The following is a 26,345-nucleotide window of genomic DNA, read 5'->3' on the forward strand; positions in this document are numbered from 1 at the left end:
AAGCAGGAGAATTGCTTAAACCTGGGAGATGGAGATTGCAGTGAGCCGAGATCACACCACCACTGCACTCCAGCCTAGGCAAAGAGTGAAACTCCGTCTCAAAAAAAAAAAATTTATTTGATACCTTTTTGATTAGTCAGGACTCTTCACTGCTGATGAATCATAATAAGCTTAATCAAATAGAGAACTTACTGGCTCATGTAACTGAAAAATCCAGGGTCAGACAACCTTCAGGCATGGTTGGATCCAGGTGCTTACAAGCTATCTCATTAGGAACCTGTCTCACTTCCTCTTTTGAGTCTGTATTTCCTCTCTATTGGCTTTTGTTGTTGTTGTTGTTAACTTCAACTCTTCTCTTGTGGAGGCAAGGTGGCCGCTAGCCACTCTTGCTCATATTTATCTGGTTTTAACAGCTCCAGAAGAAAGAGAAAGCCTTGCTTTCCTATTGTTCCAGCACATTTTTTGGGCCTGGATCTTATTTCTGCAACTTAAGCATGTGTCCCTCTCTGAACCAGTCACCAGTGCCAAGGAGATACCGGGCTCTGATTGGATAAGCCCAGGAACCCAAGAGCCTAGTGCCCAGGGATGAGGTTAACCTTATATAAATGACACGGACTACGAGAGGGGGAATGTGGTTTCCCAAAGGAAAAATGTCAAGAGGGTCATTTCTAAAAGTAGAAAAGGATGCTAGACATGCCTTCCCTCCTTCCCCCTCAAAAAGACACTTAGGTCCCCAATGTCTACTCTGTGCAATATATTACTTTTGGCATTATGGGAATGAAATGATAAGCACGACATCCCTCAGAAGGCTTAGACCAGAATCATGTGAATATGCAGTCGCATACACATGAATTTGGTAATGAACAACTTAGTAAGTGCTATAACAGAAATAATAGTTAATAGCTAATATGTATTGAATGCTTTCTAGATCCTAGGTACTGGTCTAAGTATTTTACTTGGTTTAACCTATTTAGTCTCCAAAAGAACCAGAAAAGTAGTTGCTCTCTCTCCATTTTGCAAATGAGGAAGTTGAGGCACAGAGAAGTTAGTTAAAAGCGCTTTTGGAACACAAAGTTCTAGCCCATCAGGATAGTGAGATCTCCATGCAGCTCTACTGTGTGAAGAGTACTTAAAATTTTAGGGTAGATTTCACCGGAGAGTGATAGGGAAACAGTCTAAATTCTAGGAAGAAGAAATAATACGTGAAGGAATGGAGCTGAAGAACTGCAAGAGATGTTTAGGAAATGGCAAGAAGTTTGACTTTAATGCTAGGCTTGCAAAAAAGAGATGGAAGGAAAGTGACGGGACAAATGGTTCGCTGGGACCGGTTATAAAGCTTGGCTGCCGTTCCAAGTCCAACTTGTTCCACAGACTGTAGAATTCTTTAGTAGGGGAGTGGCTGGAGCAGATAAACAAAAAAATCGCCAGACCCCTGAGTGTTTTTAGGTGGGGATGTTGGCTTTGTATCTCTGGCGTACATTCTTGGGATGTTTTGGAAGGTTTTTGCAAATGTCCTGTTGGGTGGCATTGAGATGGTTGTTTCTTTAAATGACTTAGCTCTGCCTTAGTGAAGATCTTTTTAAAAGCAGACCGTTTTCTGACATTCTGTTTTCTGCAATTGCTATTGAAGAGGGGCAAAGCCGAGCCAGGCTCTTGTAGAACACTTTCAACAGGAGACAAATGGTTTTGTGTGTTTCTGTCACAGTTTTACAGTGAAGCCATTCAGTACTCAGAACTGAGAAGATAACATGGCACGCTTATTTAATAGTGTTCTATTTGCTCTTCTATTTTGCCCAGTCATTAAATGGTGTTAGAATTGAGAATTAGGACTCTCTTTCCTCGCCAAAGAAAAACACAAGTGACTTGTTGACTACAAGATTTACTCTCACAGATATTTCCAGAGTAATATGAAATCCCGGCCAAGTATCTGCAGAAAAAAGCCAGCGGCATACGCTCCAACCTCTTTTCCTGAGTGCAGCTCCACAGCTACCTCTCCGTGCCCAGAAGGACATCATAAATCATTTCTAATTTATGAGGAGCCCAGTCGTGTACTTCACCCTGCTAGTTGCTGGCGTTTGTCATCTACACACTGTGAGCTCCCTTCTTCAGTGCATACAGAGACTTTTTCAGATCATCCATAGGACAGAAGGTTGAGATTTTTTTCCCTAGGACTGGCCCAGCCAAGAATTAAAGAGGGAGAAGACAGAAGATTCTTGTCCCTCAGGGTTTTGCCACAAGCCTCACTTCCTTTCTCCCAAATCGAGGACTGGGAAGGGGCAGAAACAATACCGTTGTCATGATTAGCTTATTTTCTTTTATTTTATTCAACAAATACACATATTTTTACAAAGCCAACAGCCTGTAAGTAAACGCTGGGGACACAGCAGTAAGCAAAACAGAATTTTGGTTCTCAACGAGATGATCCTTCCATATGTTAAGAGGTGATGATGGGTTTTGCCCGAAAAGAAGACATAAAGTTGGGAAGGGGAATAACCATTCTATACCAGAAGTTCAGGGAAGGGACTTCTACTAAGATGACCTTTGAGCAGAGACTTGTGGGACAAGATGGAGTGAGTGTAGCAGGTGTCTGGGGAGATGGCCTCCTGGGAAGCACAGAGGCCACCATGCAGGGGCCACACCTCAGGGGAGAAGCAGCGGGGCCCCAAGGAATTGAAGCCGAAAGCCAGAAGGGAGTGTTTAGGAGCCAGGCACGTGATAGGAGGGACAGCCTAAGGTGCTGCGGTGAGTTCAGAGATTATTGGAAGTGAGATGGGCAGTCATGGGAAGTTTTGGGAAGATTAGCAGAGTATAAGCATGAAGTCAGGAAAATGCAGGGCAGTGCTTCCTTCACTTCCCAGAGAGAATTTGAGCGTGCACTGTTGTTATCAGAATTGAACTGTCAAAACGTCAATTAGCCCAATGCAGAGTGATGCAGAAATCATGGCTTTGTTTGATCTTGGTATAAAAAAGCTCTTATGCTTTTCCAATTGGGATAAAAGTGACAGGCCATGGGCCATTTATTTACTCGACTGGTGGTAATACTTTTCATGGAGACACCTTAGCTACTGTATTCAGCTACATTCAGCGACCCGTGCCCCACTAGCATCTTCCCTGGTAGTATCTTGGTTATGCTGTAGCTGTGGTGCATAGATCGGTGCATAGATTTCTGTGCATAGATTGGTGTGAGCTTCAAAGTCAAAGAGCAGCTGGTGGGATACTTGGGATCAGATTCGAGCAGGCTGCAATAACAGCAGGCTCTCAGTGATGACCTGGAGCCGACTGATGCCGTTTTCTGCTCACAAACAACTGACTCTAGTCCACAGCTACAGAGAGCTTGGGTTAGACTGATGTGCAGAAGTTACAGGGCGTGCGATTTGACTCCTTCTCTGGATTACCTTCCTCTAAATGAGGGTGATCGACACTGAAGTGGGCTATGCCTTAAAGTGAGCATCTTCCCTCTGAATGATTTTAAGCAGGTGAGCACATCTCAGGAGTATTCTGAGATAGCCCCTACTTTGTGCGGTGTGTTGGACTAGAATGACCTCTCAGATTCATTGCAATGCAAACTCCCTCTGAGCCCATGGAAAAGTGTCCAGTGAATGTGCTCTGCAAACATGCAGGCACTATATAAACAAGAGGCAAATATTTTAAAAGGTGAAGAATGAGATACTTGTACTGCTGTGAGAGCGGTGGTTGGAATGTTGTGCGCCAGCAACATACTTTCCGTGCTCAGTCCCTGCAGTTTGTTCTCATTGGCCCTGTACACAGGTATCTGCATTGTGTGTTAAACATGCTCTCAGCCAAAGACCAAACAAATAGCCAACGGCATTTTCCTATCAGAGCCTGTTTATAGGAATTAGAGCAAAAGAACAAAGCTGTTGGTTTTGATTCTTGGCAGGAAGCCAAGGCTGCTGCTTCAAAGCTCCAGGGTTTACAAGGAAGAAAAGAGGGGGAATTTTTAGTTTACAAGGAAGAAAGGGGGAATTTTTAGCTGAGACTAAATTAGAATTTAAGCAAAAGAAAACTCAAAACTAAAACTAAAGAAACCTCCGGAATCCATCATGGAAAGGCAGAATAAGAAACCTGGTATGTTCCAGGCTATCGGATGATTTTTTAGTGCAAGAATGAACGTTTTTGAAAGGTGCCCGAAGCAGAGATTACAGACAACCTCAATTAATGATACAGGATCACACAGCATTTGAGCTTTATGAATTGTCCTTAGCGATCCTTGAATTTTGTCCCTTATTTTACAGATAATGTATTAGAGGCCCGGGAACTCAAAGTGACTGCCCAGGGTCACTCAACTAGTTGTAGGAATTCAAGGACTAGAATCCAGGACTCCTGGTAGCCATTTGGTGTTTTGGGTAATTTTAAAGAAGCAGCAAACAAGTAAAAATTTTGTTTCTTATGAGCAAAGGGCCGATTAGGAAGACACAGCCACAATGATTGAATTCTGAATTGGCAGTGCATTTGATTTGCGAGAATGTGGCCTGATCCCTAGGCCAGAGGCACTTGCTCTTGCAGTTGCTACCTTCATCCTTAAGTGTAGGGCAGAACAGCCGTGAATCTCTGGGCCTGTCCCCAGGAATGGAGTCCAAGACAACTGTTGGAGAAGGTCTACGGAATCCTGCCACTCCTCAGAGCCCAGTCAAGCATGAATGGGTTTTTACAATCCCTGGGAGGCTACAGTGGTCAACGTCCTTCTAAAGCACCTGCAAAATCCCAGCAGTGTCCCACCTGTCATTGTGGGTATTCTTTGGCTTCCTGCATTGATAAGAGTTCTCTCCTTTTGGACCAGAGGCTGAACAAATTGAAACTGTATTTAAATAACAGCACTCTTTTTACATAATAGAACTCCCAGTTAAAAACAACAAAAAACAAACAAACAAAAAAACTCCTTGCCTGGTTAACTTTTTTCACTAAAATCACTAACCTTTAAGTGAGCTGTTGTTACTTGTTTCTGGAAGGCATATGGGAAGAATGGAGTGAGTGAGGAATCTAAAGAAAGGGCGGGAAGTCTTTTGTGTATGTCTCCTTTTAAACCCATCAGCTGTTCATTGGCCTTCTTTTGACCATATATTCATTCATTCACTCATTTTCCTGTTTGTTTCTGTTCTGATTCTATCCAAAAAACTGTTTGACAAAACTTACAGTAAAGAGCTTATATATTGTACATAAAATATAAAGTCAGGTTTTAGAGAAGGAGGAAACAGATTCCATCCATGAATTGTCATATGAAGTCTGTGTCAAATATCCAGTTTTACTCTGATCTTTCTAGCAACCAGGATTTAAATAGGAAAACACAATTTCTAGTTATCAGAAAGGAAAAAAAATCCAGGTTCTTCAAGAAACTAAGTGTTGCTATTCTGTGGTGCATGCAATTAGCAAACACTTATGGAAGACTTTCATGCACTTACTACAAAGCTGGCTGCCCAGGGCACACCCTGTCTCCTATCAGTGTCCTTGCTTGAGGCCCTGGAACCTCTGAGCAAACATGTTCTTAGTGTTATCACAAATGTCTTCTTAGTGTTATCACTTGCTCCCTTTGGATGTGGCAGGGCCTGGTTTGGGGTAATGGCTTTAGTTTAGTTGAAATGATGTTGTCTAGAGTAGTTCCAGGATTTGCAGATTATGAGGCCAGGAGCAGGAATCGGGGAGCGTCAGAAATCTCATGCTACTGTAGCTGCCTGTTCTCTAACAGTGTAGCTTTCCTGCTCTTCAAAGTGCTCTAGACTCCTTATCTGGCCCTTCACTGCTGTGTCGAAGTACCTTTTTGAACAGAGGGTTTGGAGGAAATAGAGTTCTGCAGAACACACTTTGGGAAATGTTGACTCAGGATTAGTAGATGACATGACCACGTGTTAATTTTACGCACCTTCTTGGCCCCTGAAAGTGAGGAATGGACTTTGCAGTTGCATGGACATGTAGAGCACAGGATTTAATACTATACACACTCAAGGAGAACACTGCTAAGCTCCCAAGCCCCAGCTCGAAGTTCTACCAGGAATTTACATTTCTTCCAGAAGAAGAAAGAATCAATATTAAGATTCCCATGACTTTACATGTCTGTGAAAACTGATTATTGTTATTATTTTTCTTTTTCTGAGATGCAGTTTTGCTCTTGTCGCCCAGGCTGGAGTGCAATGGCGGAATCTTGGCTCACTGCAGCCTCTGCCTCCTGGGTTCAAATGGTTTTCCTGCCTCAGCCTCCTGAATAGCTGGGGTTACAGGTGCCCACCACTATGCCCAGCTAATTTTTGTATTTTTTGGAGATGGGGTTTTGCCATGTTGGCCATGCTGGTCTCGAACTCCTGACCTCAGGTGATCCACCCACCTCAGCCCCCCAAAGTGCCAGGATTACAGGCATGAGCCACTGTTCCTGGCTGAAAGCTGATTATTCTTAATTGCCTTCTCCATCCTCCTAAGACCTGGGGATTGTCAGGTAATATACCAGAACTCTCCAGAATTAGTGAGAATGCAGGAGAAAGAGTTATAGAAATATGATGTGTTGGGCTTTTGTAATAGATGGAGTGAGAGAGAAAACACTAGAAAATAAATCATTTTCCTGGAATACAAATGGGTTGCCCAGAATATTTACTGAATGTTTATGTTTCTTTTTAATGTAAGCATACATATCTTCTACATACACTGCATATCCATAGAATCGTATGTTTTAGAATGCGACATTTCTAGCTTCAACGTTAGAAGCAGCCTTTATGCTCTCTAGCTGGTATGGACTAATATGTCTGGAAGCCAGGCCAAAGGTGGCCATTTGAAAGACCAGGGATGGCGGCTGGACTTCAGATCATGAGCTGCAGCCATTTGCTCTTGTCATAGCTGTGTTGATTCAACTCTGATCATGTGTTTTGTTAAGCAACTAAGAAAACGAGTTTGAGCCCTCATGTGAGCAGAATAAATGTGCTCAATTCTACTTGGAATGTTTTTCATAATTATCTTAAGGAATGACTTGATTCTTACTTGTGCTTGTTCTTTTTAAAAGTATTAGAAAGGAAGATATCCACACGACAAAGTAGAGAGGAGCTGATAAGAAGGGGAGTTCTTAAGGAATTACCTGATCAAGGTGAGGAAATTAATCATACATTTTAAATATTTTGGTCCTTCATTCTTTGGTCTTTCTTTTGTTTTCTTTTGAAATTTAAAATGATCATGGTCTTTGTAAGGTAAAGCAGTGATTATTGCATTCCAAGAGCCTTGCTCCCATTGGTGATGCCTTTGTGAGCTGCAGAGAATCTGAAGTATTACAAAATTCTAGTGACTTTCCTGGTGAATCCGTCACCATATGTCATTCTAAACCTAAAACTCTGCAAAGGTACATCCGAGGCCGATACAGATGAGATACAAGTGCTTATGGCTCCTTCTCTTCTCTATTGTTGAGCTTCAGTCTTTCTATTCACATGAAACTCATGTGTTTGAGTAAATGCAAAGTTTTAGCTTGGTTCATGCTATTTTGTTTCTTAAGACTACCAATAAAACAGAAGAGAGAAGGCACACATACCTCTTGTCCTTTGCACTCTATAATAACACTGAAATGTACAATCAGTAAAGCATGAACAGGCAAACTAAACTAACCTGCTTTCTGCCTTCTCTCAAGTAATTTTGCAGTATTGTTCTCTTTTCATTTCTCTGAATCTTTCCCTAGCAATGATTATTTCTAATTTTTTCCCCTATCTCTGATCTTCTCTTTTTTTCTCTATCTTCCCAAGGAGGAACTTTGTTCAGAAAAGACAAAGATCAGATAGAAACCGGTACTGACCCTCAAAAGAAGACACTAACATTGGTTATTTCTCCAAATAAATAATACCTAATCATTTTTATCGCTTCCGCTATTAAATTTAAAATTGAAGGACATCTTGTTGCAACATTGTTGATTTATCTCATGCCTCCCTTCACCTCACATTTACTGTAATAATAAAGTGTTATTATTGTACTTTTATGGGAACAAATAAAATGCATTAATTTAGAATTGAAATTGAAATTGAAATTGAAATAATAATACAGCTGTTTTCCTGATATATGTTCCTTGCAAAGGACTTAACATTTTTTGGCATTCACTATTTGTAAATCAAAATGACATACTTTTTCCAGCATCTGAATAATTCCAGAGTGGAGCTGAAAAATGCTTTCCTGTTTTTCTCCTGATTCAAAGAAAATAGGGAACTCTGGAGTGAATAGTAGCATTTTCTTAAGCCCTCGCAATTTTAGGTATTTTACTTCAATTTCTGACCTGTCAAACTTTTCTTACTCTACTTTATGAATGAATTTTATGTTTTCCTTGTTTTTCTATTATTTTGAAGCTACTTATTTCCTGTTTGAGACTTTTAAGAGTTAAAAATGCATATTTCTAACTTTTGAAACTTAAAGGTAGACTTGCAGTATCAAAATTAAGCCCCTGTCCAATGTCTCTGAAGGCAATAGAGAAATAATACGCCCATTGAAAGCTTAACACCGGGCCATCAGCTTTATGGGATGGGCCAATGCACTTATTAGGCATCATTTATTTAGAAATATTTTAAAGAAAGTACAAAATGGAAAATTTTATGATTGAAACTGTTAATGGGTTTAAAGGTGAAGATTCAAAGCCCATCTTTTTTTCCTAATTAAAATTTGTAGGTAGAAAAAGAATTTGCTCTTTCTAAAAACCAAGTAGCAAGAGTCAGTTTAAAGAAATAATTTTTATTCTGCCTAATCTGTGAAATTATTTGCCTCATAGATTATAATTTCTTGGGCTGACATATACTTCTCAGAAATCTGACTCTCTGATCTTGTTATTTAACTTTTGCAGTGGAAACTAAAAGTTTTAAAATATAAAAGAACAAAACATTTTTTTACCCTAACATAATACAATAATAGGCTTAATGTTTGAGAAGTCATAAACTACTAGATTTCACTTCCCAGCTTTTGCATCGTCCCTATCTAGAACTGTAGAAATTATCTAATGGTTGAAGGTTCCTGAGGATGCCAGTGGTAAATGGAGACTTCCCCTTTTCAGCTGAGCGCTGGAGAAAATAATTTTCTGTAATTTTCCCAAAAGCAATTATCTGGAGAATTTCAGTCTGAGAGACTAGAAGCTGCTGTTCTTGGTAACAACCTTCTTTCTGCTGCCAGTGAAAATTCGTTCTTTGCCTTGATCTTCTTGACCTTGCCTCTGATCTTGACAGTGCCTGTCCATCAAGCCCTTTATTCAGTCAGCTAGATAGACTTTAAAAATCCCTCTAGCTACCCTGAGTTTGACCCCATCCCATCATGTCCCATACTCTCCCAGTTATTATTTTTCCTTTTAGGTTCTCTTTTTTACATACAGACATACCTTCAACCTAAAAGTTCAGTGATTCGTCTTCTCTCCAGGGAAGTCTATGATCTAGTACAAGTTTGCTGCTTACCTCTGCTTTTTTCCCTCCATGTTTTCCCTTAGCTTTTGACATGAGGGTGTGGAGGTGGTTTTGCCTGTGCACCATCCTTTCCTTTTCTCCCACTGTGGACTTTTATCACTTGCCTTTTGGTCATACATGATTTTCTCTTTCTATCTTTCCTTCCTTTAACTATAGTATATCCCCACTACACCTGTTTACTAGAAGGAGGTGACCCCCTTCAAACACCCTCGTGCTCCTTTTCCTGTTTGTGCTTTATCTCTCATTTTACTTTAAGCTGATAACTACGATTTGAGTTTTCTTTTTCCTTTGCTCCCGTGAGACGTGTTGACTTGGGCCACTTATTTTCACCTGCCATTCAGCTCAGCACCTTCTTGCCTTCCTTTGCTCTGCTTGTATTTTACTTACACACATACGCTATATCAAGGATTTAACTTATTTTAATTCTAAAACAACTTCCTTAACACTCAATACTAGAAAACCTTTTCAATATACACACCAACTAATTAATAACTTCACTTCCCCTCTGTTTTGTTCTTGAATTCCATATTTATCACAAATGTGTCTCCTTTTTCTACAATTATTTTCATACTAACTAGCTTGATTTCATGCCTCAAAGTAAGTGTTTTCCTTCGCCGGGCGCGGGGGCTCACGCCTGTAATCCCAGCACTTTGGGAAGCCGAGATGGGCGGATCACGAAGTCAGGAGATCCAGACCATCCTGGCTAACCCGGTGAAACCCCGTCTCTACTAAAAACACAAAAAATTAGCCAGGTGTGGTGGCGGGCGCCTGTAGTGCCAGCTACTTGGGAAGCTGAGGCAGGAGAATGGCATAAACCCAGGAGGCAGAGCTTGCAGTGAGCCGAGATCGCGCCACTGCACTCTAGCCTGGGGGACAGAGCAAGACTCTGTCTCAAAAAAAAAAAAAGTATTTTCCACATTGTTGACTGTTTCTCTCTATCATATGCTAATCCAATTTCTTCTTGTGTCATGACTATTAAAATTTCTCTCTAGGTTTTTCTAAATTTAATAGATAAGTTATTTAATTAAAGAATTTTAATATAATAATGCTTAAAATAGAATTAAATTTGTCATTGACATGACTTCAATATACTTTTATTACCAACTAAAGTCAAAGAAAACAAAGATAAATTTATATTTGAGTTACCTAAAAACTGAAGATTTTTATGTATAAGCAAGTGGTTTTCTATTTTGTTTGGAATTTTCGATTCTTCATTTTTATTTTACCTGGATATATTGTGTTCTCCTTTTTATAGCTAATTTCTTGGGATTTAATAATAGGAACTAAGAATCATTTGGGTTCTCTTTGCTTGACATATAGTCTTTAAAAATTTCTTACTTTAATTTTATTAAAATAGTTGAGATTTACTTGTAATGGCATTGCCTTAATTATTGTTTATTTTAGTTTTACACAGGACTCAGTTATAGGTTATTGGGAGTTATATGACTAAGCAACGATTGCTTTTTCATTCTAAAAATGACATAATTTCATGATACGTGGTTGATGCATTAAAATGTCATACCTGTTTGTTCAGAAGGCAAATGGATTTTATTGTTAAGCCAAAGCAATTCAATCATATTTAATGACAATTTGGGAAATGGTTTCTGTTTTATAACGATTGCCAAGATAAGAGTAGTAAAAATAGGAAGAGCTCTAATTAAGCAGATTTTTAGATTTGCGCAAACCTTCCATTCGTTAATTTTTCTTTTATAATGGTAGCAAAGCCTCTTAAAATTTTCCAGATAGAAAGTAGGGTTAATCTTTTCAAGAATCACTGAACTAAACGTTTCTGCAAAGTCTCTTTCACTTTAGAAACCACCAGGAATTATGGCAATACAGGAGTTAAAATTAGTCATTTATGATTTAGATATGTATTCAACATTGTATCCATTACAGTTTTTTTAAATTCCTTTGTGACTACTTTTTTATGTGTGCTTTTTCTTCTCGAATGTATTCGAATTATTTTTAGGACAACTTAGGGACTTTTTGGCTAGTTATATATAATAATTACCTGAGTATACTTTAATCTTTCCATAAATAAAGAAATAAAAATGAAAATAGCCTTTTATCATCTTTTCCCTGAATATAGAGTAGAAGTTATATTACTGTGTGAAGTTAGCACATCATATACTTAATATATTCTGGAACCAATAGTACTTGGAAATTTTCATATTCTCCCACTTATTGTTTGTATGTGTAATTACATTTCATGTTATCTGTGTATTTGCATTCACCTTGTGTTTTTGGTGCTTGTAAAATGTTTATTCCATTTTCCAGGTTATTCCTCTCGCTATTCTATTTCTGAATGACGAAGAAACACATAAGTATTGACTTCAGCCAAACCTAAGTTCCAGAACAGAGGGACTCTGCTGCCTTGGGATATTGCATAATTAGGATGAGCATTCCTATTGTCTTAAAATGGTGCATAGATATTCCCTCATAGCAGCTTTTTCCCAAGTCTGAGGATTTTCTAGCTCTTTTATTTTGAATAAACTGGTGAAACAGTGCAGGGTGTATTTGGTTCCCGGGGACTGAAACATGAATCCAAATTCTACAATCCTAGTAACTGGAAAACTTGTTTTTAAGAAAGCCAGCAAGTTAGACATCTAGGTGTTTCTTTCCCATTTTAGATGGAGATGTAACAGTTAACTTTGAAAATTCAAACGGGCACATGATACCCATCGGAGAGGAATCTACCCGAGAGGAAAATGTAGTAAAGTCTGAAGAAGGTAATGGCCCTGTTTCTGAAAAAACACCACCTCTGGAGGAAAAGGCAGAAGATAAGAAAGGTAAAATGAAGAGAAACCCGTATTATTTACTTTAGTATAGCTCAATGTCTAGAACCAGCACTTAGGCTCCAACTAGTGACTCTAAAACCAGCAGTCTGAAGAGGAGAGGTTTACAAACGGAAAAAAGAAAGAAATGATAACTAGTAAAGTGAAATCGGATGATTTTCTCAGGTAGATACATCCATTTTATAAGCACAGTATTTGATTTTCTTAATTATTAATAAATGTTAATTAAAAGTAATAATCAGAAGGGGTGGCCTCTTTAATCATTACAGATGTCTGGGAAGATTATCGTTTCTTAGGCGCTTTGTCTCAGGATCATAATGAAAGTGAGAAATCTGAGCATCTTTCTCTGCTAGTTACAACTGGCCCCATGAGCAGTTCAGCATGGAGGAATATCAAAACCCACATGGCTTGTTCAGCCCAGCACTGTCTTCAGCAGTGGGAACTCGGCTGGTGGCATCCACATGTCCAGTATCGTAGGTTCCAGATGTTTCTGAGAGAGACCCAGGAATAGCTCCCAGAGATGCCATGGACTGTGGTTGCTCTGCTGCCTGATTCCCACAGCCTCTGCGCAATTGGAAACTTCAAAATGTGCCAGAGGCAATTATGCTATTCCCAGAAGACTTCTTTAGAGACCTTGGTTCCTAGAGTGAATACGCCACAGTACATTGAGATACCTGCAAAATAGGTATCTATCAGGGACTCCCAGAACATTCACAAATTCGTAGTTATGGATTGATGACATCTTGATACCACTGCTGTGATGATACTACTGCGTAGGAACCTCCAAACATGAAAAGAAACTTCTATAAGGAGAGGTTTTGGGGGGAGATTCTAGATGCCTCCATGCAGCATAGAAAGGAATCTTTAGGAAATATACTATTTCCTGTTTTATAATGTCTGTCTCTAAGTTGAATGGTAAAATTTTGTCAAACCTAGTACGTGTTCTGTGGGCATTTTGAACTCTTAGAAACTGATGAACGTGAATTCTCTTCCTCTGTTCTTGACCCAGATCCTTGAGAGAGAAAGGGAAAAAAGAGTATTTGATGGCCCTATTAAACACACCTTGTAACTTAAAATCATCTTCTCTAGAAGTTCATAGCCATTCGTTATTTGCATTATATTAGCCTTTAAAAGTTTTAGAAGGCTGTGTAAATAATCTGTTGGAAATGTATTATTTTGCTTTATTTCAAGGACTTTATCTCGCCTTGTTCCATTGACGGACTCTGGTTAAGCTTATGTACACAAATTATGAAATTAACTAATACTTTCAATGATAATATTCCTGGAACATAAAAAGAAAGTAGACTTAAATAAATTTTAGTGGGATTCAGCTGAAAGTATTAACGCAAGTAGTGATGTTTTTTGTTTAAGTCTTTCTGTCCTGTCTCGCCAGACTGTTGAATTTCAAATCCGTCTGTGGTTTGTCCCTGGCAGCCTTCTCACATCCCAGAATCGCATCCTGTATTAGGTAACAGTGCCATCTCTGGTGCCTGGTCCGTGCAGGGTATTCGTCACCGGACTGGCCAGACATCAAAGGAAGTGTTTCCCTTATCAACATAATAGAAAGTTCCTGACAGTTTTATATGAATTAACCAACAGACCTTGATGTTCTTGAAAGAAGATAGCAGATTTAGGGGTCCATGAATAGTTGAGAGATGTTTTTCTTTACTTAGACTCAGTACATTCAATTCTTCCTTGTCTGATAAGGTCCAAGAGAGCCTCTTGCTTGGCTAGTAGTACACGAGGAAGGAGCTGGGAGGGCTGGATGCTGACATACCACTAATGAGGCAGTGCGGCTCTCTCCTGTGTGGAAAGAGAACACACCAGAGCCACAGGAGAAGCACTAGGTATAGAAGCCACTTCCTGAGACTGAAAAGAATGTCACGCATAACTAATATTACAGTGTATTATGTTAATTAGAAAATGCCTTATGACAAAAGTAACAATTTATTTCTCTAGAAAAACACATTTTTAATTCTGAAGACCAACTCAAGCTTCACTTTTGCCTCTGCTCCGCTTCTGTGAGCTCACTACCATGCAAATCCCAACATCCCATGATCTTAATTCACCTTTTATTTTGGGATACAGTGCTCCCTTTCCTCCTGCATGAAGCCAACTTATTCAAGAGCATTCTGTCATCTGTTTGCTTATATTTGCCAAACCATATCATCTGCCTTTAGAGCCCTAGATGTGTATTATATCTCTTCATAAGACAGTATCTCAATACTTTAATACCGTCAAAGAAAGCAAAACAAATGGCACATGGTGTCCTTCACACTTGCTCTGAGAGTAGATTCCACCCAGGCCCTCTGGGCGATTCTGGGGCTTCTGAAGGCACCTGATTCTGTAGTTGGTACGGTGGTCTTGGGCCTCCTCTGCCTAATACTAGATAGAGACTTCTTCCTTAAGGTCTTTGGGGCTCTTGGTCTCCCATTATTCTTTCTCAGTAAGTGCCTTTATATATATATGAGAGCAGAAAAACTGACTTGCTCCCTGTTAAACAAAGCTTGGTATTAAATATAAGAAATCTTATGGCTCACGCCTGTAATCCCAGCACTTTGGGAGGCCAAGGCGGGAAGATCACCTGAGGTCAGGTGTTCAATACCAGCCTGGCCAACATGGCGAAGCCCTATCCGTACTAAAAATACAAAAATAGCTGGGCATGGTGGTGAGCACCTGTAATCCCAGCTACTGGGAAGCTGAGGCAGAGAGAATTGCTTGAACCCAGGAGGCGGAGTGCAGTGAGCTGAGGTCAGGCACTATTGCCCTCCAGCCTGGGTGACAACCAGTCTCAAGAAAAGAAAATAATAATAATCTTATAAGAATTCTTATAAAATCTTATAAGACTCTCACAAGAAATCTTGCTTGACATTATTTTTATTAAGCTATTATAAAAAAAATCTTCAATGAAATAACAAGTGGTGGACACTTACTTCTTCCACAAATAGTGAAGGTCTACCATGGATGAGACTCTGCTAGGGGCCAGGAAGAGTGGTGAATGAAAAATGGCCTTTGCCCTAAGAGCGTGACCTGTGAGGAGACCAGAATGCAAACAGGCAATTGCAATGCAAGATGCGAAGTACCATAGAAGGCCTGAGCACAACAACCCAAGGGAGCTCACAGCAAGGACCAACATTGGTTCTGGGAGGAAGATATTTACAAACTAAGACATAAAGGAAACAGGAAGGAGGTAGTCAAATGAAGCAGAGGAATTGGATCAGAATTGCATTCTAGGCAGGGTGAAGACCACATGCAGCCCCAGGCTTGTTCTGAATATCCTTGAGCTCAAACCTTCCAGTGTGCGAAGGAGCCAAGCCTGAAAGTACGGGAAACAGCTTGTTTTCCAGACCTCATTGCTGGGAAGCCTAGCGTCCTTATCAAGCCAGAATGACTAGGCAGGCCTTTCTTAACCTTCTCTTGAAATGATAATATTCCTATATGCCATCAGTTTATATCAGGTCTTCAGATCACATGGTAAGTGTAAAATATACAACTTGACTTAATTCATTACCTCCCAGCTGCAACTAAAGGATCTGTTTTCTACTGAGGTGTGTGTCAATAACTATCAGACGGTCAGTCCCATTCGTTGAATAGACATTGTGTGTACAGCATTGTGTTCGATGGAATTTTAAATTTCAGACAGAAGTTTATAATTCAGTCAAAAAATTATGCTATTTGCATACTCATATGTCCCTGCGTGTGCGTGCATGTACACGTGTGCATGTGCACACGCACATGCACACACATAACTTAAGAATTACCAGAATGACAAATGTTCACATATAGTTGGTAGAGTTCAAAGAGTCAAGAGGAGGTGACTGCATTCTCTAAGGAGCCAGGAGAAAGTCTGTTTGCAGTGTTTCATTTTCTCCCTAGTAGGTCTTGTCATTGCCAACCAATCTGGTGAACTATCTCCTCCTTCCCAAACCCAGAAGCTGGATTCTTTCCTGTATACCTTTAGAATTTTAAGCCTTAGGCAGAAAGGAAAAATACCCCTCAGTGACATGCTATGAAGGGAGAGGATAAAACATGCATGGATTTTGTGGTATATAAGAGAATTAAGGTGCCATGTGTTACAGATCAGTTTGACTTTCACTATGGATGATACTATTGGGCTTAGTCTCCATACTTCATGGTATTATGCTGGGGAGTAAAGTTACAAAGGTGTATTTAAAGAATAGACTTCAGCCATATGTCAGAAGACTGGCAAGTTAATGTATATTTATATATTTTAAGTCAAAATTAAATGTTTTAGGTGTGTATCAACTTGTATCATTCTCAAACCTAACCGACTTTTGTGATTTATACTTGCCTGGTTAAGACCAGCTGAGTTAAGAGGGCCATTACTATTAATATACATGATACTCACCTTAGTTGAGGAGACAAGATGTATAAACAGAAAGGCAAAAATACAAAATAGCTTCTGATAAATGTTGAGTAAGTGGTTCACACAATAAGCCCAAGTAAGTTCAGAGGCAGAAGAAGTCAACTAGCAGCATCAAAGGTGAACTTTAAAAGTAAAGCTTTATTGATTACCTATTGTAACTGAAGTCATCATATGCAATTATGTATGTGGATTGATGGGGAATGTGGTTAAAAAAAGAGAATTCCATACTTCACACTCATTAGGATAAGGAACAAAATAATAGAAATAATAATAAAATGCAATATATTCCAATATTAAAACTCTTTCTTGATCATTCAATTATGGGAGGACAGACTTGGTTAAGGCTTGTTCTTGTCTTTACATGGTTTAATGTTTTTTATCGTGCCCCATTTTTAAAGAAATGCTGCTTAGCTCTTTGGACCAGAATGGTATTTTAGTTTAATTCTCATCAGCCACTATTAGAACGAATACAGATGTGAATATATGAATGAACCTACAGCATCTCCACTGTCTTTCAGTAACGAGAAACTAATACTCTTTCTCCTCCAGTTATACAAAACCTTCTGAGAAGCTGCTGTTCTTAGGGATAAGTTTTGGATAAATTTTAGCCTTTGTCTTTCAAAAATAATTATTTGGTTTACATTAAAAAACAGACCTAAGTATTTCTTCGATTCAGCACCATCTAGTTATACCTATAGTCGTGACAGCATTTGAAAAGGCCAGGCATGGTGGCTCATGCCTGTAATCCTGACACTTTGTGAGGCCAAGGGGGGCAAATCGCTTGAGCCCAAGAGTTTGAGACCAGCTTCGGCAACGTGGCAAAACCCCATCTCTACAAAAAGTTCAAAAATTAGCCGGGCGTGGTGGCAAACACCTGTGGTCTCAGCTACACAGGAGGCTGAGGTTAGATTATCACTTGAGCCCAGGAGATCAAGGCTACAGTGAGCTGTGATCATGCCACTGCACTCCAGCCTGGGTGACAGAGAGAGACCCTATCTCAAAAAAAAAAAAAAATTTTTTTTTTGAGCTTTTCTTTCATACACACACACACAAAAAAAAAAAAGAAAAGAAAAGAAAAGAAAGGAAGGAAAGGGCAGAGGAAGTTATTGTAGAACAGGAAGCTGCCAATGTACTGGGAAAGCTTTAGAAAATTTTGCTAATAGAAGATGATTCATTCCAAAGTGCATTGTTGCCTCATGTAAAAGATTCTCTAGAGTCTCTCTTAGCTTACAAAATAATTGAGTGTTGACCACAGCAAGACTGAACACAGATCCCTTTCAGATGGATCTGACTTGAGTTCTCGAGGGTAACCATGAGTCCAGCAGTTGCTACAGCTGTCAGTCCTCACCCCACAGCAGTGACTGTAATGCGTTCATCTGCCACTCTCCAGCAACCTTCAACTTTCTCAAATCATTGTTTGTTCAATTTAAATGTAGCACTGCACGGCCACATCATCATCCAGCAACCCCAGATCCAAGGCTAGAACTGAGGCCCCTGACTTGCAAACATTTATACACATCCTCAACCTAATATCTTCAAAGTAGTTTGTACAACCTGATTTTATTAAAGGGTAATTCATGTACCCTGAGAACACTTCTCAGTTTGTCTTTCAGCCTTTGTTTTCACCCTAAACTGTACTCTGTCTGGTGCAGAACTCCATGCTGGTTCCCAAGTGCCAAGCAGCCATGCTTTGTGTCACTATCATCACGTCTTGCTCCTCGTGTTTATATAGTGTGTGTCTGTATCAGTCTGCTTCTGTTCACTTTCTCATTTATAGAGAACACTGAAAACCACTCTGAAATACCGGCAGCTCCTGCTCTACCTCCTTCTGCTCCTCCTAAGCCTAGACCCAAACCTAAACCCAAAAAATCACCTGTGCCTCCGAAAGGGGCCACTGCTGGGGCCAGCCACAAAGGTGACGAAGTGCCTCCCATTAAAAAAAATACCAAGGCTCCTGGTAAGCAGGCCCCCGACCCTCCACCCAAGCCAACAAGCCGAAACACGACCCGAGAGGCTGGTGAGTATGCCCCTAGTGCCCTATGGGGTCACTTCTAGGGTGCTTGGCTCTGGGATGGGTCTAATTGTTTCTTCTAGGTGTGATGGGCTTTTGGTGTCTTAGGACATTACACCAGCAGATTCAGTTTTGACACAAAGAATGCCCGGGAGATTCCTTTGTTGCTCTCTACCAAAGGAAAGTCAACCCGTTGAATAGTTCACCTCATTAGTTTTTGAGTGAACATGCTGGTTTCATCTTGAATATCCACTATCAGCACCAGTTGAAGGACACTGGGAGTAGTATGCCTGATGAATGTCAATGATCTAACATTATTTAGACATTGACTGACCTTCTACCTGTATGAATTTATGGGTGGCTTTTTGGCTGGATTTTCTTTCAAAATATCTTAGGTTTGCATATAAAAAAGTGACAGTTATAACTTTGATATATTTGCTGGATGTTAATGTGTTAAATCCTCAGCATCCATAGTCGTCTCCCTTCTGATAAACGACAAAGGGTTCATGTCACTTGTTTCAGCTCCACTGCACCACTTTCTACTGCAGTGAAAACTATTTCAGTGGAATGGAAAGTTACACTCTCCATGTTCCACACCTCCCCTGTAGACTTGTGTGCTCCAAGGCAAAACATCCTGGTGTCATGTGGTTATAAGTTACTATTACACATCACCAGTGGATGTTTGAGTGACCTGCAACAACTTCATGCACTATGTATCCTATATATCCAGCTTTGCTTTACAATTAGATATGCTTAATGCAAAGTGGAAACTCCCATTTTTTTAGTGAAGAGGAATAAAGATGCCTACCATGTCATTTATCTTTTAAAAGAACATTAATCAGGCCAGGCCCAGTGGCTCACACCTGTAATCCCAGCACTTTGGGAGGCTGATGCGGGTCTATCACTTGAGGTCAGGAGTTTGAGACCAGCCTGGTCAACATGGTGAAACCCTGTCTCTGCTAAAAATACAAGAATTAGCTGGGCATGGTGGTGCACACCTCTAATCCCAGCTATTCAGGAGGCTGAGACAGGAAAATTGCTTGAACCCAGGAGGCAGAAGTTGCAGTGAGCTGAGATTGCACCAGTGCACTCCAGCCTGGGCAACAGAACAAGACTCCATCTCAAAAAAAAATCTTACTTTCCTTAAAATCAACAGCAACTTTCTAGTAGTTGACTGTCAGGATTCGCCTTGGTGTTGATCTTTTTCTCCTCATGATGCATAACCTTAATGCTCAAATTCAGAGAGTGGTTTCGTTGACAGTATAACAGATCTCTGAATGCCAATAGACGTCCCTCTCCCTGTGCTCCTCATGTCCCGCCTTTGACCTTTAGTGTCTGGGTCTCTTCTAATAAGCTCTAAACTGAAATGTCCCAGAATGATGTGCCAACAGTGCCCAGTGGCCATCTCCTCAGGGACCAGCTGTCCTCACCCATCAGTGTCCGTTTGCTGGGATCTGTGTGTGTTTCTCAGACTTCCTAGCAAACCCTAGGAGCATTGCTTAAAGTGAGGCAGGCACTGATCTTCTTCTTAAAGAACAGCCCCGAACGATCACTTTGTCATTGGGAATTAAGCTCCTGTCTTGCACTAACTTCTCCACTTTCCCATTCTCCATGTGGTAGTGGCCCACTCTGAACTCGGCTCGGACTCTCTTTACTTCCCTCAGAAGAAAGCCGATGATTAACACAAGGACAGGAGATAGCTTTCATAAATGATTCTGAGGTTTTTCCAGATATTTTGCTTGAAGATTTATTTAGGCACTGATGATGTTCCTAAGAGAATAGCAGTCATTTTATTCATTGTGCTGTAAAAGGCTTGACTTTTCCAGACGCTATCACAGAGAAACAGGGGTTGCATTTAAGTACATGAACAAGCCGATCATGTAAGGATCGTTTTATCAAATACTGATAATATCCCTTTATGATCCTACTGATACTCCATTTGTAACCATTTAGAACTTTCTGCATGGTAACTTTGTTTTATTTGAATAATATGGACCTTCTGGAAAAGTTTGTTTAAATGCTACTCTTGATGTTCAGTCCAGTGATTTAAGTTCTTAAAACAACCATAAGTTAAGATTCTTTCTCTATTACTAAGTTAGTATAGACCTGTAGCTACCTAAATACTGGTTTTAGAACATCAACTTCTTTGCCAGAGATGTAGGGTTAAATCTCCTTGATTTTTGTTTCTCATTGTTAACACATTATTAACAACAAAAGTACTTAACTGAGGAGAGGCGGCTTTTTTTTTCCATCATGACCTTAATTCAAGGTAACTTAAGCAACATGTTTGATCTCAACAAAGACCTGTTATTTAAGAAGATTCTTTCAGAAAAATTATAATGTGGCTTGAATTTGCACTCTGGGCAGTGAAAAAAAAAGTCTTTTTCCTCAAGCCAAACTAAAATCAACTTTTCTGTTAATGATGAAAGAATTTTCTTGGCCAGGCATTGTGCCTTACGCCTGCAATCCCAGCACTTTGGGAGGCCGAGGTGGGCGGATAACCTGAGGTCAGGAGTTTGAGACCAGCCTATACAACATGGTAAAACCCCATCTCTACTAAAAATACAAAAATTGCTCAGGCATGGTGGTGTGCACCTGTAATCCCAGCTATTTGGGAGGCTGAGGCAGGAGAATCACTTGAACTCAGGAGGCAGAGGTTGCAGTGAGCCAAGATTGCGCCACTACACTCCAGTCTGGGTTCCAGAATGAGACTCTGTCTCAAAAAAAAAAAAAAAAAGAATTTTCTTTAACAAATTATTAGAATTGATACATGGAAAGGATTCTGTTTAACTTACCTAAGAAAATAATTGAACAAGGTTAGGCACCAAATCCTTAACGTCTTTGTTGTGAAAAGTAAATGTAGAATGGACTTAGATTGAGGGAGTGTACTTAATGAATTTGACTTCTAGGCTAGGGAAGGTTGTTTTCTATAAAGATGTATTAACAGGTCTAGATTTGGGGAAGAAAAATTCTAGTTATGCATGTCTTAAACAATAAAGACCCCCAAACCATAGGGATTCCTTTTAAGCCTGGAGCCTGTCACTAAATGAGACTGGCTTCTTTAGTATCAGTCTAATCAGAATTAATGAAGTCTTACATCTCATTGTCTATTCTTTCATTTATTCTTCATCTCTTCACCCTCCCAATTGACTTCAATAAAGTCATAACCGGAGGTAAGTTATAATAACATCCGTATATAGTGTCGATTGGCTTCACAATGCTAACAAGATATTTTCTAATCATTCTATGAAAGATAGTTTAACCCTTTATGAAAAGAAGGAACATACAACATTATAACAGAAGAAGCCATTAGGATAAATTTATAGATCATGAAAGAAAAGAATATTCTCATAGGAGTTTCTTTTATCATCATATATTTACTAAGATGACATAAAGAAAAGAGTAGTTAATCTTTTTGCTCTGAAACTGTTTTGATTGAGGGTGCCCTATCCAGAAGTAGGCAAATATACCATAGCAATCCTTCAATGAAGACCTTCTTGGAACTTAAGCATTAAGGAAGATCACATTTGCAAGGGTGGGGTCAGAAGACCTGAGAATGATATTCTTTCCCTTCACTTTATTTAGGATCAGACATAGTGGCTCACGCCTGTAATTCTTTGGAGCCACCAAAGCCTCTCACTTTGGGAGGTCGAGATGGGTGGATCCCTTGAGCCCAGGAGTTCAAGACCAGCCTGGGCAACATGACAAAACCCTGTCTCAACAAAAATACATTAAAAATTAGCCAGATATGGTGGTACACACCTGTAGTCCCAGCTACTCAGGAGGCTGAGGCAGGAGGATCACTTGAGACCAGGAGGTAGAAGTTGCAGTAAGCCGATATTGCACCACTGAGCTCCAGCTTGGGCAACAGAACAAGACCTTGTCTCAAAAAACAAAAACAAACAAACAAACAAAAACAAAACAAAACAAAAAAACACAACAAAAAAGAAGGAGCAACCCATGTAAACATATTTTGTAAAAAAGTTTTTTTTCCTGACCTTTTGATGTTTTGAAGGGAGTGTACCTTTCCTGTGTGGCCATGAGTTTTCCCTTTGCCCCATCTCTACTACAGATAGAAGTAGAGGCCAGCATGGTGAGCTTTCTTCTCTGGAGCTACTGAAACAGCTGGTTTGGGTTTTACTCTTTTAGCAGTAAGATGAGTGATTTTGTTTTTGACCCAGAAAGGAGCTGGATATATACACCAGTCTCTTCTGAATACAGGCCACCACTCTATTCCTAGAAAGACAGCATAGAACATGTATAATTTATAATGAGCCCAATTGTGTGCTACACCCAGCTAGCTGCTGATGTCTGTCCTGTACACACCATAACATTCCTTCTTGAGAGCATACTGGGCTTTTTTCAAGTGACCCATAGACAAGGAGCAGAGGATTCTTCATTTGGCTGGCTCAGCTAAAGACTAAAGGTGGGAGAACACAGAGGGCTCTCGTTCCTCCAAGTTTTGGCCGTAAACATCACTTGCTTCTTGCTGGATTGGAGGAAGGGAGGGGCAGAAGACAAGACCATTATCATGATTAGCCTATTTTTTCTTATTCATTTATTCAACAAATTTTAATGGGAACATTTTAAATGTTGTTGACAGTTACACCTCGGTAACTTTATTTTTAAAAGCCTTGTATTCCTTGATTTTTTTTAATGCAAAGTCTCTCTATTGTAGCTGGCTCCTCTCATTCAAAAAAAACAACTGGCTCTAAAGCATCAACTTCGCCATCCACTTCATCCACCTCATCTCGTCCCAAAGCTTCAAAGGAGACAGTTGCTAGCAAAACAGGGACAGTGGGGACCACCAAGGGCAAGAAAAAAACTGGCAAGCAGCCAACGACTTCTCGTCTGTCCTCAGACACAACCACTTCTGGCATAGCCGACCTTAAAGGAGAGCCTTCAGAGACCAGAGTGGAGAGTCTCAAACTCCAACAGACTGTCCCTGGAGCTGAGGAGCAGAACACAGGCAAATCCAAGTCCGTGGTCCCTCCACCCCCTGTGGCTCCAGCACCTTCTCCTCCGGTCCCCACTCTCCCTCTTGAGGATCAGTGCATTACTGCCTCTGACACTCCAGTTGTCCTGGTCAGCGTTGGAGCTGACCTGCCCGTCTCTGCCTTAGACCCAAGTCAGCTTCTTTGGGCTGAAGAGCCAACAAACAGAACCACTCTCTACTCAGGCACTGGCTTAAGTGTTAACAGAGAAAATGCAAAATGGTGAGTTGGGGAACAAACCCCCTATTTTATCTGAGAACTAAAGTTCACTAATATATTCTGTTGGAAGTAAAGCAACCGGGTTTGCTTTCTTTTCTAATTTAATCTACTGAGTGTTAGGTGGGCATACATGTGATGCAGCCATTGCTTTGTCAGAACCCTGCCCTGAGAATGCATAGGGCTGCTGGAGAAAATTACATTGGTAGAGCTGAGATCAGTGTTTTCAAGTACACTTAGAACCTGCTTCAGCACTGCTCAGCAGTCCACAGTTCCCTTCTCTTTCCTTTCAGTGCTTATTTTAAATCTTTACCACTTTACCAGTGTGCTCACCCACTTATGTCAGCAAGTTACTGAGCCTTCCCCTTCTCCAAGAACATAAAGAAGATCAGAATAGAACTCTCAAAGGTGAACTCTTTTTTCCTCCAGCATTAGAGTTGTCCCCTTTCTTGTTCCTTTAAATTCCAACCCAGCTTAAATGTTATGTCTTCTGTGAAACCATTCAACACTTCTACACAGATTTGGTGGTTGTGTCTACTATACTTAGACAACCCTGTGGGACAGAATTAGCCAACACGTCTTATATACCTCTGTGTGCCCAGCAACCAGACCAGAGTCTGATATGCCATAGGCATACAAAGGATGCTCATTGAATTGTTGAAAGAAAATAAAAAAGGGATTTAAGATCATTATAGATAAAGTCAGCCTACTTTGACATTGTGGAAGCAGCATTGAAGATAAGATGACCCTGTTGCTAGATTTTATAGAGTATAATGGAAGATAAAAGATAGTGCCCAGGTAGTCCTTGTTTCATTTAAGAAGGTGCCTGAACAAAATGGGCCAAGGAACTTCATGTTACCTCACCATCATCCAGTTGGTGGGTTAATTGCTTTACCATCACCCAGTTGCCCAAACTGGAAACCTGGGGTTCATCCAAGGGTCCTCATTCTCTTTCGTTCTTTGCATTTCATCACTCACAAAGTCCTACAAATATTCTACTTACAGGTAAATAAAGCATATTAGCCCTGTCACACAGGTATGAAGGGATGGATGGCTGTCAGTGTATAGTAGACGCAATGATAGATTCTGTCTAGCAATGGCTTAGAGCACTTGCATCCTGGCTTTTGCTCCTGTGTCTAAGAACAAAACCTGTATTCATTCTTCAAATCATGTAAAAGGTTCTCTTTCAAAACAATCTGTCATGTTAGAGTTAAAAAAATTATTACATTAGTTAGGTTGGTTTTGATCAAGAGACTAAAATATCAACTTAAATTAATTGCTAATGATAATAACCTTTATTTATTGAATATTCGTTTAATGTCAGGAACTAAGCACTGTACGTGTATTATCATTTTATTTATACAAGTCTTCCCAAAAGTATCCCTGTTTTATAGATAAGAAAACTGACACTGAGAGAGCTAAAATCGTTTGCACCAGCCTGCCCAGTTGGTGGTGGTGAAGCCAGGAAGCATACCCAATTCCATGCTCTGAATGAATAGTTTCATGTTTTCCAAAGCAATGGCTTCTACTTCTACTGCCATTTCTGTTCTGTTAGTTTCTTTGGGTTTTTTTTTTAAGTCACTTTGAGCACCAATATTTGAAGGACAGCCAAGAAAAAATAAATGTCAGATTACAAATTAATTTATTTTCTTTGTTTGACATTTTAATAAAAGATATGGGAAAACAGGATTTATTGAAATGAATGGTTATGGTGTCTTTCTTAGGACATTTTGTGCTGCTGTAATAGAGTACCTGTGACTGGGTAATTTACAACAATTAGAATATTGGCTCACAGTTCTAGGGGCTGGGAAGTCCAAGATCAAGGCAGCAGCATTTGGCAAGCATCTTCTTTCCCTGTCATCACATGGTGGGAGGTGGAAGGGCAGAGAGCACAACAGAGTGAACCTACCCCTGTGAGCCCTTTTTAAAATGGCATTAATCTATTCATGAGGGCAGAGCCTTCATGACTTAAACACCTCCCACTAGGCCCTACCTCTCAACACTTTCGCACTGAGGATGAAGTTTTTTCTTTTGAGTTTTGTTTTGTTTTGTTTTGTTTTTGAGATGGAGTCTTGCTCTATCACCCAGGCTGGAGTACAGTGGCATGATCTCGGCTCACCTCAACCTCCGCCTCCCAGGTTCAAGCGATTCGCCTGCCTCAGCCTCCCCAGTAGCTGGGACCACGGGCACCTGCCATCATGCCCGGCTAATTTTTCTATTTTTAGTAGAGATGGGATTTCGCCATATAGGCCAGGCTGGTCTCGAACTCCTGACCTTATAATCTGCCTGCCTCGGCCTTCCAAAGTGCTGGGACTATACACACGAGCCACCGCACGCAGCTGGGATTAAATTTTAACCCATGAATTCTGAGGGACACATTCAAACCCTAGCAGCATTCTTAATACTTCCAGCATATAGCAAATGTCTTCATTTAACTATACTGAGTATTTTCCAACACTGCAATTATTTCCAGCCATTAGAACTGAACATTCATTCTTACAGCATATATTATTTGATTGCCTTTTCTGTGCT

General features: G+C 40.1%; 1 protein-coding gene across 5 annotated transcripts in view; it reads left to right on the top strand.

Moving 5' to 3' along the window:
• Positions 1-26,345, top strand: part of PHACTR2 (phosphatase and actin regulator 2) — a 307,677-nt gene that overhangs the window by 207,019 nt on the left and 74,313 nt on the right. For 2 of the 5 annotated variants that reach the window (XM_023183772.3, XM_023183775.2), the window contains exons 3-5: positions 7,001-7,081; positions 12,041-12,199; positions 23,282-23,819. In XM_023183772.3, coding sequence (XP_023039540.2) covers positions 7,001-7,081; positions 12,041-12,199; positions 23,282-23,819 — 778 coding nt within the window. Of the gene's footprint in view, positions 1-7,000; positions 7,082-12,040; positions 12,200-18,369; positions 18,610-23,281; positions 23,820-26,345 lie in introns of all 5 variants that reach the window. The other 3 variants (XM_023183774.3, XM_023183776.2, XM_023183777.3) reach the window with 2 other exon arrangements.

The sequence above is a fragment of the Piliocolobus tephrosceles genome, chromosome 5, assembly GCF_002776525.5.
Source record: "Piliocolobus tephrosceles isolate RC106 chromosome 5, ASM277652v3, whole genome shotgun sequence".
Lineage (NCBI taxonomy): Eukaryota > Metazoa > Chordata > Mammalia > Primates > Cercopithecidae > Piliocolobus > Piliocolobus tephrosceles.